The sequence below is a fragment of the Podarcis gaigeae genome (genome assembly GCF_964106915.1).
Source record: "Podarcis gaigeae genome assembly, chromosome: 13".
NCBI lineage: Eukaryota > Metazoa > Chordata > Lepidosauria > Squamata > Lacertidae > Podarcis > Podarcis gaigeae.
Genome location: NC_139689.1, coordinates 51,267,553 through 51,283,607, shown reverse-complemented (window position 1 = coordinate 51,283,607; position 16,055 = coordinate 51,267,553). Strand labels below are relative to the sequence as shown.

Genomic DNA, 16,055 nt, shown 5'->3' with positions numbered 1-16,055 from the left:
ATTCCACCATGATTAGATGGTGTCTTGGCTACATCCAACTCTGTTAAAACTATAGTATGCCAGTTAGTGCAAATGTGAGTGTATTTATCTGCAGAATATAAAGCAAACTGTGAAGCAGGCTTTCAATGGTTCCTTCACTTCATTCCCCAGATCCCTATCAATACAACCCCTCACCTAAACAATAAAAATAAATCACAGCTAGCAGTTAAAATTTGCGGCATAAGAGACATACAAGAATCTGGGGAAAATATAAAAATTTTCACCAGATGTTGAAAAGAGAACAGAGATTACAAAAGTCTCTCAGAGAAAGGAATATCTGATAGTTATAATTCAGTGTATTCAGACTTTTCATTCTCACTCTTATTGTTCTCTTAAACAAGAGGGTGGTGCCCTCCAGACTCCTCAACCAAGTCCTTGGGACTCTCAGAAGGCCAGACCATGTCCGCAGACTACTACCAGCACCCGCTGTACTTTACACCCTCCAGAGAAACACTCTTTAAGAGTGCATATTCAATAATTTAAGAGAGGTGTGGATTGTATATTGGGTGTCCAAGCTTGTTTACATAAAAGTTTCTATTTTCCAACCCTTGTAGGAGGAGGAGATGGGATGTTCGGCACTCTTTTTTGCTCCACACAGAAACCAATAGGTGCCAAGGAAAAGAAGCATCCTCTTCCATACCCAGCATAGAGTAGCCGACCACACTGGATAGTAACATGTTTGCAAGCAAATAACCTTTGTGACGCTTATTTACAAGGCTGCCCTGAAAAATGCCAATGCAAACGTCACACTGAATATAACTGGGGGGGGGGGGGGGAGGTGAGTGCAACCACAGTAATAAACATATTTCCAGCACCCTGCCCATGACTAGCAGAAGCAGAATAAGATCAGCAACTATATGCAAATTCATTTATTTGAGATAGCAAAATTCTGCTTGCTTTGACAGCTCTACTTTACTTACTTCGCCAAACCTTTATTAGGCATTACAAATATATTCCATCATAAAAACATCCATATATAAAAATTAAAAATATATACATTTATAATATATAACAACAAGGAATTCATTGGGATTTCTTCCTGCTAAATAGTTGACAAAAACTTAGGACCCTTGCAGTTACTTCCGGGTTAACGTCAGATAGATAGAATCTGATATTTTCATTGTGCCGTGATGTTACACTTCCTCAAAAAGGGGATAGCACACATCTGTGTAGCTAGTTGTACAATGGACAGCAGAATAGAATATGTTCTGCAGTGTTTGGCACATTCAAAGAACATCTGCAATGTCTATTATTTCTGAAAATGTTTAAATGTCTGCCCTTGAAAAAGCCGAGGAGAAAACGTTCAGTTGGGCTAATGTAAAGGCTGGACTGGAATTATTTATTTTGAAATATAAGTGATCCTGTTGCATTTAATCCATATAACTAGGGGAAGCAAATTTTATTTACAGCTGACTCGATGTTTTGTTTTTCAATGTCCCTTAATCTGGTTTGAATATTGCGATAAATATATTGCTCGTTTGAATTATACAACAGTTCCAAGTCAATTCCAATAGATCTAATTCTGCTATGTAAGAGTTCGAACCATCTGGATTTATAAGAGTCCTTTAGTAAGTCAGAAAGCAGACTCAAAGGCTGGCAATGAAAATGGCAACACAAATTGTATTTTATAGTGCTAGCCCATACCCAATATTCCATTGTCTGTATACCTAGTTCTGCACGCATTGTCTCATACTTGATTGAACTTGGGAGCCCCAGGATATGTCTCAAGAAACTTGAGTGTATCTTATCTAAATGACTATTATATGCTTGTATCTATATTGAGATCTCAAAATGTAGCTGGGACAACACTTTAGTTTGAAAAATCTGAATAGTAGCTGGTATAAATTGGTTATCTTTCTGAAAATAAAAGTGAGCTACTGCTGAGGAGGTACACTTTGCCTGTTTTATAGCACTTGTGCGATGGTTGGATCTGGAAAAAAAATCCCACAGTATCTGTGCATCTTGACTTGCTGGATTTCTTATCCTCTTATTTTTCCATTTCTGTAATTCCCGGGAATTAGAGAAGACCAGAATTTTTGTCTTCTCATAATTTATTGAAGGTTTATTGGTTTCACAATAGAAAACCAGGGACAGTAAAAGACGTTTCAGATCTATCCTCATCAGTGATAATAAGGCTGCATAATCCGCATACCGTCATACCTTGGATCTCAAACACCTTGGCTCCTGAACAAACCAGATCCTGAACAATCGAAACCCAGAAGTGAGTGTTCCAGTTTTCGAACTATTTTCAGAAGCCTGGCACGGCTTCCGCAGCTTCTGATTGGATGCAGGATATTCCTGCAGCCAATCAGAAGCCGCAACCTGGTTTTTGAACGGTTCCGGGAGTCAAATGGTGAAACGGACTCCCGGAATGCATTCTGTTTGATAACCAAGGTATGACTGTACAATAAAAGTGCAACTGGATTTTAACAGGATGTGATTTTTTTAATTTATTTTTTTATGTGCTCTGGAAGATCTGAAAAAAAATAAATTAAAAAGAAAAGGGACAAGAATACACCCATTTTGTATTTGGGATGTCGGAATTGAGGTGACCTTTGGCACTGAGTTTGATTTGGCAGATGTCGAAAAAATATAAATTCTGTACTGAGATCAGCAAGCGTTGGATTCCTAACTCTAAAAGCTTTTGACAATGCTTAAGAATCCAAATGCAGAAGTTAGTAACTGTAAAATCATAACTATTAGATGACAGTTTCTACCCTGCATGATGGTTGTTAAAAAATCTGAATTGTGTACCAAATTCTGCTGAAAAGATAGAATCAATTAGTGGTGAACTTACATTCCAGCCTAATTATGATTCTAATTACCTAGGCCATACATTTTTTCCCAGAGAAGCCAAGCCCCTTTATTTACTTCCCTGCCCCTCCAAGGCTCAGTGCAGATGCATGTTCAGATCTGGAAAACCCCTCAGGCTTCTGTGATCCTCCTACTTGAACTTTCTTTCCCTCAACAGCACTAACTATGGCTACCATTCTGTCTGCACCAACTGAATGTTAGCCATAATTCCTCTGGGATGGGGACATACACTTGATCACTTAACTCTGTGATAACTATGCACTTAGACTCTGAGAAAATACAAGAAAACTATTCAAAGGCCACATTGTATCAACATATAATGAGCTGTATATTGAAAAATTCTGCAAAATTGATGACTGAGGAACTAATACTTCCTTCAGTACAAAATTAATTAGTCAACAATCACTCAAAGAGGAATTAACAGGTTCACAGCCCTAGCAACATATCATACAACAGGTTTGTTGTGACTGTTTAAGCCATTGTGTTAGTCATTACAGAAGAATATTAACTGGCTGTTGAGCTAACAGCAACTAATATATATTATGGTTCTATTATCATAAGGCACTATCTTAAAATCACTCGCATTTCCCACAGTGACAGTCAAAGGGGGTGGAATGGAAACAGTAATCAGAACTGTCAAATTTCTTTCACATGCAGGAACTTACACCTGTGTAAGATTGTTGCCCAAGATTAGCATAACTGCTAGAGTAGTAGGAATGTTATAAATTCAATGAAACTAAATTCATGATACACAAGTTCTATTCCTTTCAATGAAACCACCTGAAGTATGACTGTGTCCAGATCCATCCAAGTCATACCGTATTTTTCGCCCTATAGGACGCACCGTCCCATAAGGCGCACCTAGCTTATTATTTCCCCCCCCCCCAGGCGCGGGGCTGGGGCAGAGGAGGCCCGAGCTTCCCCCAACCCCAGCCCCCAAACAGGCAGCTCTCTGCAAGCCGTGGGAGCCCAGCGCTGGCTCCTGCTGCTTGCTGAGAGGCCCGCGAAGCCTGGACGCGCTGAGCTCAGTGCGCGCAGGCTTCGGCATGCAGGCAACTCTCCGCAAGCAGCAGAAGCGCTCCCGCTGCTTGCAGAGAGGTCCGCGAAGCCTGGAGAGCGAGAGGGGTCGGTGCGCACCGACCCCTCTCGCTCTCCAGGCTCCAGCAAAAGCCTGCATTCACCCCATAGGACGCACACACATTTCCCCTTCATTTTTGGAGGGGGAAAAGTGCGTCCTATAGGGCGAAAAATACGGTACCCTTTAACAGATAAAGTGCAAAAACTCTTCGGACCTGTGCTGTCTAGCATATGGGGAGGAGGAATCACTGTCTTTATCCTATCTATTATTTTGCTGTGTCCTGTTCAACTTTAACATTAGATGCAGAAACAAAAACAGAATCCTAATTCCTCAAAGTATCTCTCTCCTTTCCTCAGCAATATCTTTAAAAATTAAAACAAAACAATCTGGCTATTGATCAAATGATGATTTCCTCAGCTAAGTGTTACACTACATAGACTCCATCTTATTAAATAAAAATTAAGAAATACACCAGGTGAATTCATTTTTAAGAATGAAATATTAATTCAGAGCCAAAGTACTGCAATTTGTATGAACAGAAATGTTGATAACTTTTATTTTTCAAGGACCTCCTCTCCTTATATGACCCAGACCCTGCAATCGTCATCTCAGGCCCTTCCCTTTTCTGTATGCCCATTCCACAGGAGGTCCAGAGAGTGGCAACATGGGAATGGGCCTTTTCAGCGTTGGCTACCTGCTTGCAGAATGGTCTCCTGGCATCATCTTTGTCCGGCTTTTGGCACCAGACAAAAACATTTTGTCTCGGCTTCTGGCCCTTAGTCGGAGGGCTTTTCAAATATTTGTTTTTGAAATCCACTAAGTACAAATCTGCATGAACGCACTAAAGGGTAACACTCAGATATCAACTAACTTTGCACAAGGAAGGCTAGGATTTTTTTATGAGATGAAGCTGGACATTACAATTGGTAGAGAAAACTAAGAAGACCTGGTTCACACAAAACACTAAACAAAATCATGACTTGGCACAGATGACCAAACCAGTGCTCGAAACTCCCATTGTTCTAGGCACATTTTGTGAGAGGGAATTTCATTAGCATGAGCAGTTTCTGAGCTCTGGGTGCAGTACTGAACCTAAAATTTCAGATTAAAACTAAAAAGTGGAAGGAAAGGAGGACCCTTTTCTGCCTCCCCACTTTCAGCTATTCTCTGAAGACTGGAGAACAGACCCTCTTTAGAATATTAGGGGGTGGGCAGGGGAAGGACTAGACCATGTGAAAAATGAACATAATATTTTAGCTGCATACATTTTCAACTTTCTAGTCTTGTTATAAAAAACTGTGCCTATACATTGTTGTTGTGCCCATAACCTTGGCTGAAGGTGCCATTTAGCTCCTAGCTTTCATATCTCTGTTTCTAACACAGAACCAAACATGTAGTTTCATGGAACAAAGGCTAAGACTATTGTTCTGCTGAACAGTTCTGCTTCACCAAGCCGCACTTTTACTTAGGTGTTGCGTCCAAACATAGGCTTGTTGTTTGTCTTGCTCCGGACAATTAACAAAGGATTTTTTTGTGGTTCATTACTGAATCCAACTTTTCCCAGGCCTCCTGCAGGATGACCAAAATTAGATTGTATCAATGATGGCTTGTTTGAAAGCAAGGAGCTTCAGGCTATCATATATGAAGCTGCCACATGCAAACAAAACATTGTTAAAATTAAGCACACTAAGTTGTGGATAACCGAAATCTGAAGTATAAATCCCCAAACTTCTCATGGCTGCACAGGTGGAGGATTGGAAATAGAACTGGGGAGTGCACAAAGCCAAGGTAAGGTGAATCTAACCAGCAAATAATTATAAATACTCTGGCAAGAGAATACTTGCCAGGTGGTCATTATGATGGTATATTCTGCCTTCAGAAATAAAAGCATTAAGAAAATAAGCACACACTTGAATCAGTTCGGTCTTGTTGATAATCATGAATTACCACAACCCAAATTGAGAAACCCACGTCAGAAATACATAGGCAATTCAGATTCAAGGCTACATTTAATACTATAGTTTTTTAAAATTCTAATAATATTGGGTTTAATTCCACCTAGGTTACTTGCACATACCTCTGAATGAAATAAACTAAGTTAGGTTGGATAAAACCCATAGGCATTATAATGCTAAAACCAAGCTACAGTACATTTTTATTTAGGAATTCTTAGTTTCAAATACTGAAATAAAACCCTGGAATACAGCTTTTGAAACATATTTATATGAAATACTAAAAATAATTAAAACTAGGTGCCTTTCCAAAAATGCTCTTGGCAACACACAACAGTAATAAATACAATTGTTCCAAGTAATCAAGTAAAATGGAGCAAATGTATAAAATATGGCCCTAATGTAACACACACACACTCCAAGGTGCAAGGGGGGATAACTCCAAAGTTGCACTTGACATAAAAAAAAACTTGCGCCAACGAGAAACATTTTAAAATGATAGCCACATAGTTTTGCCACAATATGGTAGGGCATATATAATTGCTAAAGGAAGATGGAAGTGATGCACAAAAACGTACAACAGTTGAACTAAACCCCAAATGAAGAAAATATAAGAACTAAAAACCCCAGAGGGATAAGTTATTTAATGAGCTTTTCATATCCATTAAAAGATGGGTAGACAAACTAAGGCCTGGGGGGCGGATCCAGCCCAATCACCTTCTAAATCCAGAATCAGCATGTTTTTACATGAGTAGAATGTGTCCTTTTATTTAAAATGCATCTCTGGGTTATTTATAGGGCATAGGAATTTGTTCATTCCCCCCCCCCCAAATATAGTCCACCCTCCCCAAGGTCTGAGGGACAGTGAAACGGCCCCCTGCTGAAAAAGTTTGCTGACCCCTGCATTAAAACAAGGTCTGAAGCCTTACATCTATTTCTTTTTGAGAAAATGTATAAAGCAGTTGTTGAGGTGAACCAAGGTTCAGCAGTCCACTTTGACAGTGACAATGTATTTTTAAAATATTGGGATCTGGCCCCTTTTTAGGTTTTAATTATATCACCACCACACTAGAACATTTGCTAGGTGTTCCCAGTCTCAACCTTCTTAATAAAAACATTACCTCAAGTACACTTCATTGTTGGTTGATACTTGGAAGTTTCACAACTGGTTGGCTAGCATAAAATGAAATTCATCTACTGCCTGCAGATTCACTTATACTTCTGATTCTGAGCATCTAAATGAACTTGAGGCAACAGTCTCTCCAGGAATTCCTAGTACTTCGCAAAACTATGGTTGAAATACAAGGAATTCCTAGTTCACATCTAATCTCACCTCACCCTGATAGGCATCCACATTTCCACTCACCACTGGTTTCACTAGCAAAATTGGTAAGAGAAAACAAACTTTCCTCTATAGCTTGAAGTTGGGATAACCCCATAGTAGTTCAGAGTGCAATGACAAGAGAAATTCCCACCTATATTTCCAAGCAAGAGCAAGGTTAGGACTAGCTGTTAAGGCAACCAAAGAGTCCCAAACACTTCAGTTGTCTACTACTGTATTTAAGTGCAAGCTTCTCTCACAACTGCCAAGGGATAATGTTACAGCTGACCATTTTGGCAAGCAGGTGTGGCCAAGGTGTTCAAAGCATCCCAGTTTCACTGTGCCCAAAATAAGCCCAGTTGTCTTCCCTAAATTCGGAGCCACAGATGAGAGCATGAACATTGCCTGAATTCCCACAGAAGTGCAATGCCAAGTACAACAATCCTATGTACAGTACATCTGCCTTAAACTGTCTAGGTTACAAGGGTCAGTCAAATTTTGTACCTTTGTAATATTTATGTACCACCATTTAGATCAAGCGATTCAAATTATGTTTAGAAAGTAATAGCATTTTTGTATTGCTACCTGCTGCATAGAGATTGAACTGAATATTGCTCCATTCTTCCCAATCCCCTTCCCCACAATAAAAACATTATAATTAGATATCAGAAAATGGTAATTATTATTATTATTATTATTATTATTATTATTATTATTATTATTATTTATACCTCGCCCATCTGGCTGGGTCCCCCCAGCCACTCTGGGCAGCTTCCAACAAAATGTTGCAAGACCAGCAACAACTGATTTTTTTTATCCCCCCCCCCCATAAAAGACAATCACCTTGACCCACAATGTCATTTTCATACCCCCATCAATAGCTATTATAGAAACCCTCCTTACAAGGGCTCCACACCCTCTTAAATTTTGGGTGGAATCTCCCAGTCTGTCCCTGGATGGTAAACATGCTTATGTGGGAATAACATACTGAAATCAGCAAAAGCTGAGACTTAACAGACATACAAAGAACCTTGGTGCAGGGCTTCCAAAACTGTTTCAAGCCGTCTTTGGACTAAAATTCCCATCATCCCTAGCTCCCAGACCCAGTGGCTAGGGATGACAGTAGTCCTAAAACAGCTGGAGACCCACTTTTGGGAAGCTGCATGCTCCACTACAGGGGGCAGAAAGCAGACGGGGGCGTGTCTGGCGGCCCCCCCCCCCATGTGTATCCTGAGGACGTGAAGCGTGTGTGTATCCTGGGGGGTGAGCAGTGCGTGTCCAGGGGCCCCACTGCGATGACACCCTACTGGAATAGCGGTGCCGCCCCCTTCCGTTCCTCCACCAGTGAGTGTAACCAGCCTTTCTCAACCTTGGCTCGCCAGGTGTTGCTGGACTACAGCACCCATCATTCCAGGCTACCAAGACCAATGGTCAGGGATGATGCATTGTAGTCCAACAGCATATAGCAACCCAAAGTCGAGAAAGGCTGGTGTGAGCCTTAATTTAGGATTGTGGTGCATAGTACCCTAAAACGTAACAAAAATCAATATCCCTCTTGGCTGTTAAAGCAAAAAAAACAAAACCTCAAAGTGGTTTACAGAAAGGTTAAGGCAAACCAAGAAAGACTTTAAAACACGCAAAAGTCACGATGCCAAAACAGAGTAAAATGACCTCGCATTTCTAACCCTCTTGGAGGGGTAGGCTCGTCGAAACGGGAATGCGTTCTCGGCAGTCGCCGGAAAGAGCGCCTGCTCGATCTCAAGTGGCAGGGAGTTCCAAAGTACTTCCTAACACGGGAAACGGGCCTTCTGCGGCCCTTCCTCGCCGCGCCCCCTTTCCTATCCCCCACCTCACCGAAATAAAGGTTAGGGGGCGCCGGCACCGGTACCTTCGCCGTCCCACAAGCCTCTTCCTCCCGGGCCGCAACGGAGACCGGCGGCTGGTCCCTGTTCCCTCCTGCCGGCCGGCCTCCGAGGCCCGGCGCGAGGGAGGCGGAAGAGAGGGAACCGCCGCCGACCTTTTCCCCTCACATCCGGCTCGCGGCCTACCTGCGCGACCTCCCCCCCCCCCGCCCTCCTCTCCGCGGCCTCACCTTTGCGCAGCTCCCGCTCCCACACGGCGACGATGAGGGGCGAGTGCTTCCTGTGGTGGATGAGCCACAGGCTCAGGGTCTGGACGCTCTGCTGGGAGTTGCTCAGCTCCAGCAGCTTCCGCTCCAGCGCCGACTCCGAGAACGCCGACATCGCCTCGCCCGCCTCTCCGGGGACGCTGAAACGGAACCCTCCGCCGCCGCCGCCGCCGGGAGCAGGAGAGAGAGAAGCAGGCCGCCCCTCCCGCCTTCCCCCTCCTCCTCCCCGCGCGCGCGAGAAACGCCTCACCGAGACAAAATGGCGGCGGAGCAGCCGCTACCCACGCCCCCTCCGCGTGACGCCACAAAGCGCGGGAAGGACGGTTGCTGCGGGAGTGGGGGGGGGAGGGGCGGCAGGTGTGTCGCCTCAGAGGCTGCTCACCTGAGGGGGGGGGAGCGGGTGCAGGTGAATGTATATATGGAGTTGCGTGTTTGGGATACGTGTACACGGGTGGGTGGGTGTATATGTGGGGGAATATATACCTGGATGCGAGTACACATGTATCCTTTTAGGCTGCATTAATATTTGAAATTATGGGATGGGGGTTAAACCACAGAGCCTTGGGCTTGCCGATCAGAAGGTCGGCAGTTCGAACCCCCACAATGGGGTGAGCTCCCGTTGCTCAGTCCCAGCTCCTGCCAACCTGTAGCTTTTTTTATATATAAGATATTTATTAAAGTTTTCAATATTAATACAGTAAAAAGAAAATCAAAAAGAAAAAAGAAAAATATAACAAAAATACAAAAACAGAAAATACTTAAAAACACACCAAGTTTCAATAACTTATTTTTCATTAACTTATTTCCCAGACCTCCTCGTACCTCCCTTTTTTGTATTCCAATTCAATTGTTAGTTCAGCAAATCCTTATCAATATTTTTTTAACCTACTTCTAAACCTTTTTTCCGTATTCTCTTATAACATTACAGCTGAAAACCACTTAATTTCTATCCGACATCATTCTAACATTCATTAATTTTATAATATTTCTGTAAATAGTCTTTAAATTTCTTCCAATCTTCTTCCGCTGACTCTTCTCCCTGGTCTCGGATTCTGCCAGTCATTTCTGCCAGTCCCATATAGTCTATCACCTTCATCTGCCATTCTTCCAAGGTGGGTAGATCCTGTGTCTTCCCAACCTGTAGCTTTTCTAGGCCTTTTAAACCATGGGTAGGAAAATGTTGCACCCGAGCAGGGACGAAAAGGAGCCAAACACCACCAAGGGGTTAAATCCGGAGAAAGAGATTTTATTCTGCCAACCCGGGTGGGCAGAGGAGCAAGTGTGATAAGTCACAAAACAAGCAGGAGTTCACAGTCATGTGCACAAACATATATACCCCTTTCCAGTTCCCTCCCCCTGTTCTCCTCCTTCCAGAGTCCTGCCCATGAGTTCATCTGAGCATGAACAGAAAGCTGTCTTGGGACTATTGTGGACTCTTGGCACCCTTCCCAGGCAAAGGGGAATGAGAGTGGTTTAGCATGTCCAAGAAGTTGCAACTAGAATGAGATAAGATTCGTTTCTCAGGCCTGCTTTGAACAGAGCCTATTCATTAGCCTTTAAAAGTAACATTTTGCCTATGCACAGCATCTTGTGAAAAAAGCAGAGACAAGCAGAGAAAAGCTGTTTTGGATTTTTAGAAGACAAAAGGAATTTTGGATAGTTTTGAGGCCTGGGGTGATTTGACAGACAGGATTTAGGTATCCTGTCCCTACAAACCTAGCAGTTCAAAAGCACGCCAGTGCAAGTAGATAAATAGGTACCGCTCCGGCAGGAAGGTAAACGGCATTTCCATGCGCTGCTCTGGTTTTGGCAGAAGCAGCTTAGTCATGCTGGCCACATGACCCGGAAGTTGTACGCCGGCTCCCTCGGCCAGTAAAGCGAGATGAGCGCCGCAACCCCAGAGTCATCCGCGACTGGACCTAATGGTCAGGGGTCCCTTTACCTTTACCTTATATTTGAAATTAAGAAGGGTGGCATCAATGACAGATTTATGTATAGGCTAAGTAGGCTGAAGCCTGGGGCCTCTAAATCTAAGGGGCCTCCCCAGCCTGCCCACCCCCAGCGGGCAGTCTCTCCTCTCCCTAAATTGCAAACCCAAGACTTCATGCAAAGGCAGGGCAACGCGGGTCTAGTAATTATGAGACTCAGGGCCAGCCAGTGGGGCCCAGTTTGAAATTGGGGCCCAACTTGAAATTTTTTTGTGGGGGCCCTAGTTCACAGCCAAAGTTTGCAAAATCTTAAGAGATATATGCTAGGTCATTTTCACAAGGTCAGCCAAGCCCTTCAGAAATCAGGCCTGTTACTGAGTTCTTGTGCAAGTTTGCACAGTTAAACTTCTGGATTTTTAAAGGAAAATTGGAGAAGATTTTGATGAGCTTGAGAAACAAGCAAAAGCCACCTTGCCAAATGTTAACTACAAAACAAGGAGGCAAAGAGTGAGGGAACGGCAAAGAAATGACAAGTGCATCTGATGCCTTAGATGCACTTTCTTCAAGAGATGAGTTTAGGAGAAAAGCCTTTATTCCTATATTAGATGCACTTGAAGCCAATTTAAAAGGAAGTAGTATCATGTACAGTGATGTTCTACAATTGCTTTCCATTTTTTCTACCCTGATAGCATCTAAGCAAGAAATTCAGCAAGGTGTTGAACTGTTGATGGAATCATACCCAGAATATATTGACCTGAAACTTATTGATGAACTTTTGCACTTTCACCTGTATGTGACACAAAGCCATAGGCTTACAGCAGAGCACTCTCTGTCTCATACAGACCTTTATCAAATTATATACAAGGAAAAAAATTCAGATGGCCTTTCCTAATGTGGAAGCAATCTTGCACCTATAGCTTTATGGTCACTAACTGCTTGGGAGAGAGGAGTTTTTCAAGACTCAAAAGAATTAAAAATGAATCAAGGGTCACAATGTCTCAAGAGCATTCTGTACTGATTATTCTGTACATTGAAAGTGACAAACTTAGACAAATAAAAATTGATTAAGTTTTCTGATGAAATTGTGAATTGCAGAATTTTAAATACCCTTCATCATCCTTGGCTTCACTCATATTTTTTTTTTATAACGCTTCCATTTTCTTTTAGTCATGAGGGTGGGGGATTGGGAGGGGCTTCACAAGTAGAGTAGCCTAGGGCCTCTCTTCATCTAAATCCGGCCCTGGGCTGCATGCATAGCTCCCTCACTTTCAATATCTGAAATTGGGAAGTACAGCACCCCCAAAAGAACACCGCCCAGGGCCTCTGAGTAAGGTATTATGGTTTGGGTAGGTGCCCGAAAGGAGAAGGGAAGACATCGATGGACGAGTCATCATACAGGACTCTGCTACTCCATGTTCCTGTGGAAGGACATGGTCATCGTGCGGCACTTTGGTGGGCATCCTGTTGAGAGTCCTTGGAGCACCCTGCAATCATCTAACCTTGGCTCCCATAGCTTCAGGTCGGGGGTCACAATCAAGAGACTTCTGCCAGGAGATAGAAGCAAGACAGGGGCCTGCAGGCCTGATCTTTATTGTTGCAACAAGAATTCCCGCTGCCACAAAGACGAAGCAGCCAGAAGCCCCAGACAACAGTTACATCCGTATTTTAAAGTTCCCCATAATACAGGATGCATCATCAAAACATCATAGAGATGTCACAGGAAAAGGTGTGGTCTCAGGTAGAACCTGAGATCCAGGCATGGCCCTGTCACTCAAGTATAGCCTTTCACACTTACTCCATCACAGTACAAAAGAAGGCATTGACAGTTCCCTGGTCCCTAAGTCAAACATACCCCTTTGTCTTGTCCCACTATGGGGCAGTTCGGCATTGTGACTGAGATGGTTATCTGCCTGACACTCTTGGGACAGGATGTCACCGGTCAGGAAAGGCCCTGCAGATGTGTCTTATATCCCTGGGATTATGATGGGCTCACTCACCCCTCCCCTTATACCTCACTTTCCTGGGTCCTAAACACCACTGGAACTGAGAAGATGGATACAACTGAATTTCTAAAGTTTTCCCATTGTGTCAGTACATAGGCTCGTGGTGGGGGAAGTCTCTAACCTCCACTTCAAATTTCCCACACTATCTTATTGAGCAGTTGAAGAGGTTCTTTTTTGAAAACACTTGATCATCCTGGTATTTTCTAAAGACTGGAGTAAATTTGTAAATTACTTAAAAGACCACTGTAAGCAGTTAAAATCGTTGGCAGGGATGTAATGACACTTGTAACGTGGAATTATTTATGATAATTATGGTTATTTAACAGCTAGATAAGATGCAGCAAATTTAATTTTAAACACGGAATCCATGGAGGGAGGGAAGGAGGTCTGAAGGTTCAAAGAACCTTGTATTTTAATGTTCGAAATGGTTATGTTAAAATGTAAAAAATTATGAAAAAAAACAATTACAAAAATTATTTAAAAGAGGGCTTTTTTGGCTGGTGAGGTTGACCTCTGAGTTCTAAAGCCGCATTTTGACCTGGGATAGACCCTGTCAGCAAGTGACTAATCCCTTGAGCAGTACACAGACAAAGGCTTTCCCCACAATACTCAGCAGGGAGATTCCATGGTAGTTTTGTTACCTTCATGGCAGTCACCTGTAAAAGCCTTGTCTTGCTTGTGTGACAGATTTGGCGTATTTAATTCAGCTGGATATAGTGTTGTAGCAGGAACCCCCCCACCCCAATCATTCTGTTTGTACAAACTTCACACACTCACACACTACATACGCCACATTTCTGTTATCAATTCATAGAAAAAAATCAACCATACATCGGATTTGCACTGTTCCATTTTTATTTTACTCCATATGACAAGGACTATCAAAAGGGGGTGGCTTGGTTCTGGTCAGCCATAATCCCTTCACCATCTCAGCACATCCACAGGAGCCCTGCCCAATTGTTATGCCAACCCTGATGATCCCAGACAGAAGACAATCAAGATCACAAAGAACTTGCATATGGGAGTGGATTCAGCATGGACTGAAACAAAGGACAATGATCAGATCTTCCCTCTGGGGGCAGGAAACTGCAAACTCCCCTTTGTCTCCTGGAAGTGACTCATGGGGAGGGGGGGAAAGGAGGAACCGGCCAGGTGACAGGACACTCAGGTTACCACCACCACCCCTCCCTCAACCCCTCCTTTCTGTAATGTATGCATGATGTTACCACCACAACTCCTCCCTCAACCCCTCCTTTCTGTAATGTATGCATGATGTTTCTGGGGGTGGGCTTGACCTAGAGGAGGGGAATTTCAAAAGTTTTTATAAGACCTTGCACACTATTTTTCTGGGTCTTTCCTCTCTCTTGCAAGTGAGGGGAACACCCTGTTGCAACAGTTCAATAAAGGCCAAGCCTACAGGCTGCTGTTTTGCTCCACGTTATCCTGGTTGGTGTCTTTGTTTTGTCCAAGGGAGCCCTCGGATTTTTCCGGTAACAGTGTCCCCAGATTCCCAGCATCCCAAAGTCTTAAAATGCAAGAGATTAGGCTTGGTGATGTCACAGAGTGGGGCTTAGTGATGTCATGGCCTAGAACCTGATTATGGCATAGAGTTGCCAACTCTCAGAAACAGTATATTTGGTATGTGAGTTGAGCATGGCCAAGCAGTGAAAGGGTGACACTAGTGATATGAGTCCTCTGAAAATTGGGAAAGGATCAAAAGGATTTTTTTTTAGTTTTTTTTTTCTTTTGGTAGCAAGCTGAAACCCTCTTGTGGATGCTGAGTGAAATGTTTTTCAAATCACTTTCCCCAGCTCCTTGAACTTTTCTCTCTAGAAAGTACAGTGGTACCTTGGTTCTCAAATGCCTTGGTACTCAAACTCCTTGGTTTTCAAACACCAAAAACTCAGAAGTAAGTGTTTTGGTTTTTGAACGTTTTTCAGAAGCCAAACGTCTGATGTGGCTGCCAGCTATTGTTTCCGGGGCGCCTGCACCAATCAGAAGCTGCGCCTTGGTTTTCAAACATTTCAGAAGTCAAATGGACTTCCAGAACAGATTAAGTTTGGCGCTTTTGTTTTTGCTATTTATTTTGTGTTTTTCTTTTTAAGGCTTTTCCAGTTAATTTGTTTTTGTGATTGTGTGGAACCCAGTTCAGCTACTGATTGATTGATTGATTGATTGTGTGACTGCGGAAATGGATAAAAACCCCCGCATCCCAACAATATCAACAGTGCAGGTAAGAAAATTTTAATTCTTATCATCTACAATACTGTTTTATTTATTTTATAGTGCAGTACATTGATTAATGTTTTCGTTTTGTGGATCAAAGGTCACGTTAGATAGTAAAATTCATGTTAAATTGCTGTTTTAGGGGTTGTTTTTGAAAGTCTGGAATGGATTAATCCGTTTTGCATTACTTTCTATTGGAAAGTGTGCCTTGGTTTTGGAACACTTTGGTTTTGGAATGGACCTCCGGGACGGATTAAGTTTGAGAACCAAGATACCACTGTAAGTAACAGTATGATTACTCCACAGATACCATGCATTGCTAATTTTTATAACTGTTGGTGCTGCTTATACAAATTACATGGGCAATAGTTACTGCAGCAAAAATAGCATAACAGATTGTCCCAGGACGGAATCTGAATTATCTTAAGGGTGTGGAATAGCCCCAGCAGGGATCTGTGGTGCGGTAAAGCATCCGTGGCACATCTTGCTTCAGGCATCAAAAGGTCTTGGGCCGGCCCTAAGCGAAGTCATGCTCCTTGCATGATTGAAAACCCTGAGATGTCAGT

The 16,055-nt window shown here is 42.8% G+C and overlaps 2 protein-coding genes across 4 annotated transcripts in view; one reads left to right on the top strand and one right to left on the bottom strand.

The window, feature by feature from the left end:
- Nucleotides 1-9,622, bottom strand: part of RPRD1A (regulation of nuclear pre-mRNA domain containing 1A) — a 39,033-nt gene extending 29,411 nt beyond the window's left edge. For 2 of the 3 annotated variants that reach the window (XM_083709820.1, XM_083709821.1), the window contains exon 1: nt 9,297-9,546. In XM_083709820.1, coding sequence (XP_083565946.1) covers nt 9,297-9,447 — 151 coding nt within the window. In that variant the 5' untranslated portion in view covers nt 9,448-9,546. Of the gene's footprint in view, nt 1-9,296 lie in introns of all 3 variants that reach the window. The other variant, XM_083709819.1, reaches the window with a different exon arrangement.
- Nucleotides 1-16,055, top strand: part of COBL (cordon-bleu WH2 repeat protein) — a 1,088,462-nt gene that overhangs the window by 836,650 nt on the left and 235,757 nt on the right. The gene's annotated exons all lie outside the window — the stretch shown is intronic.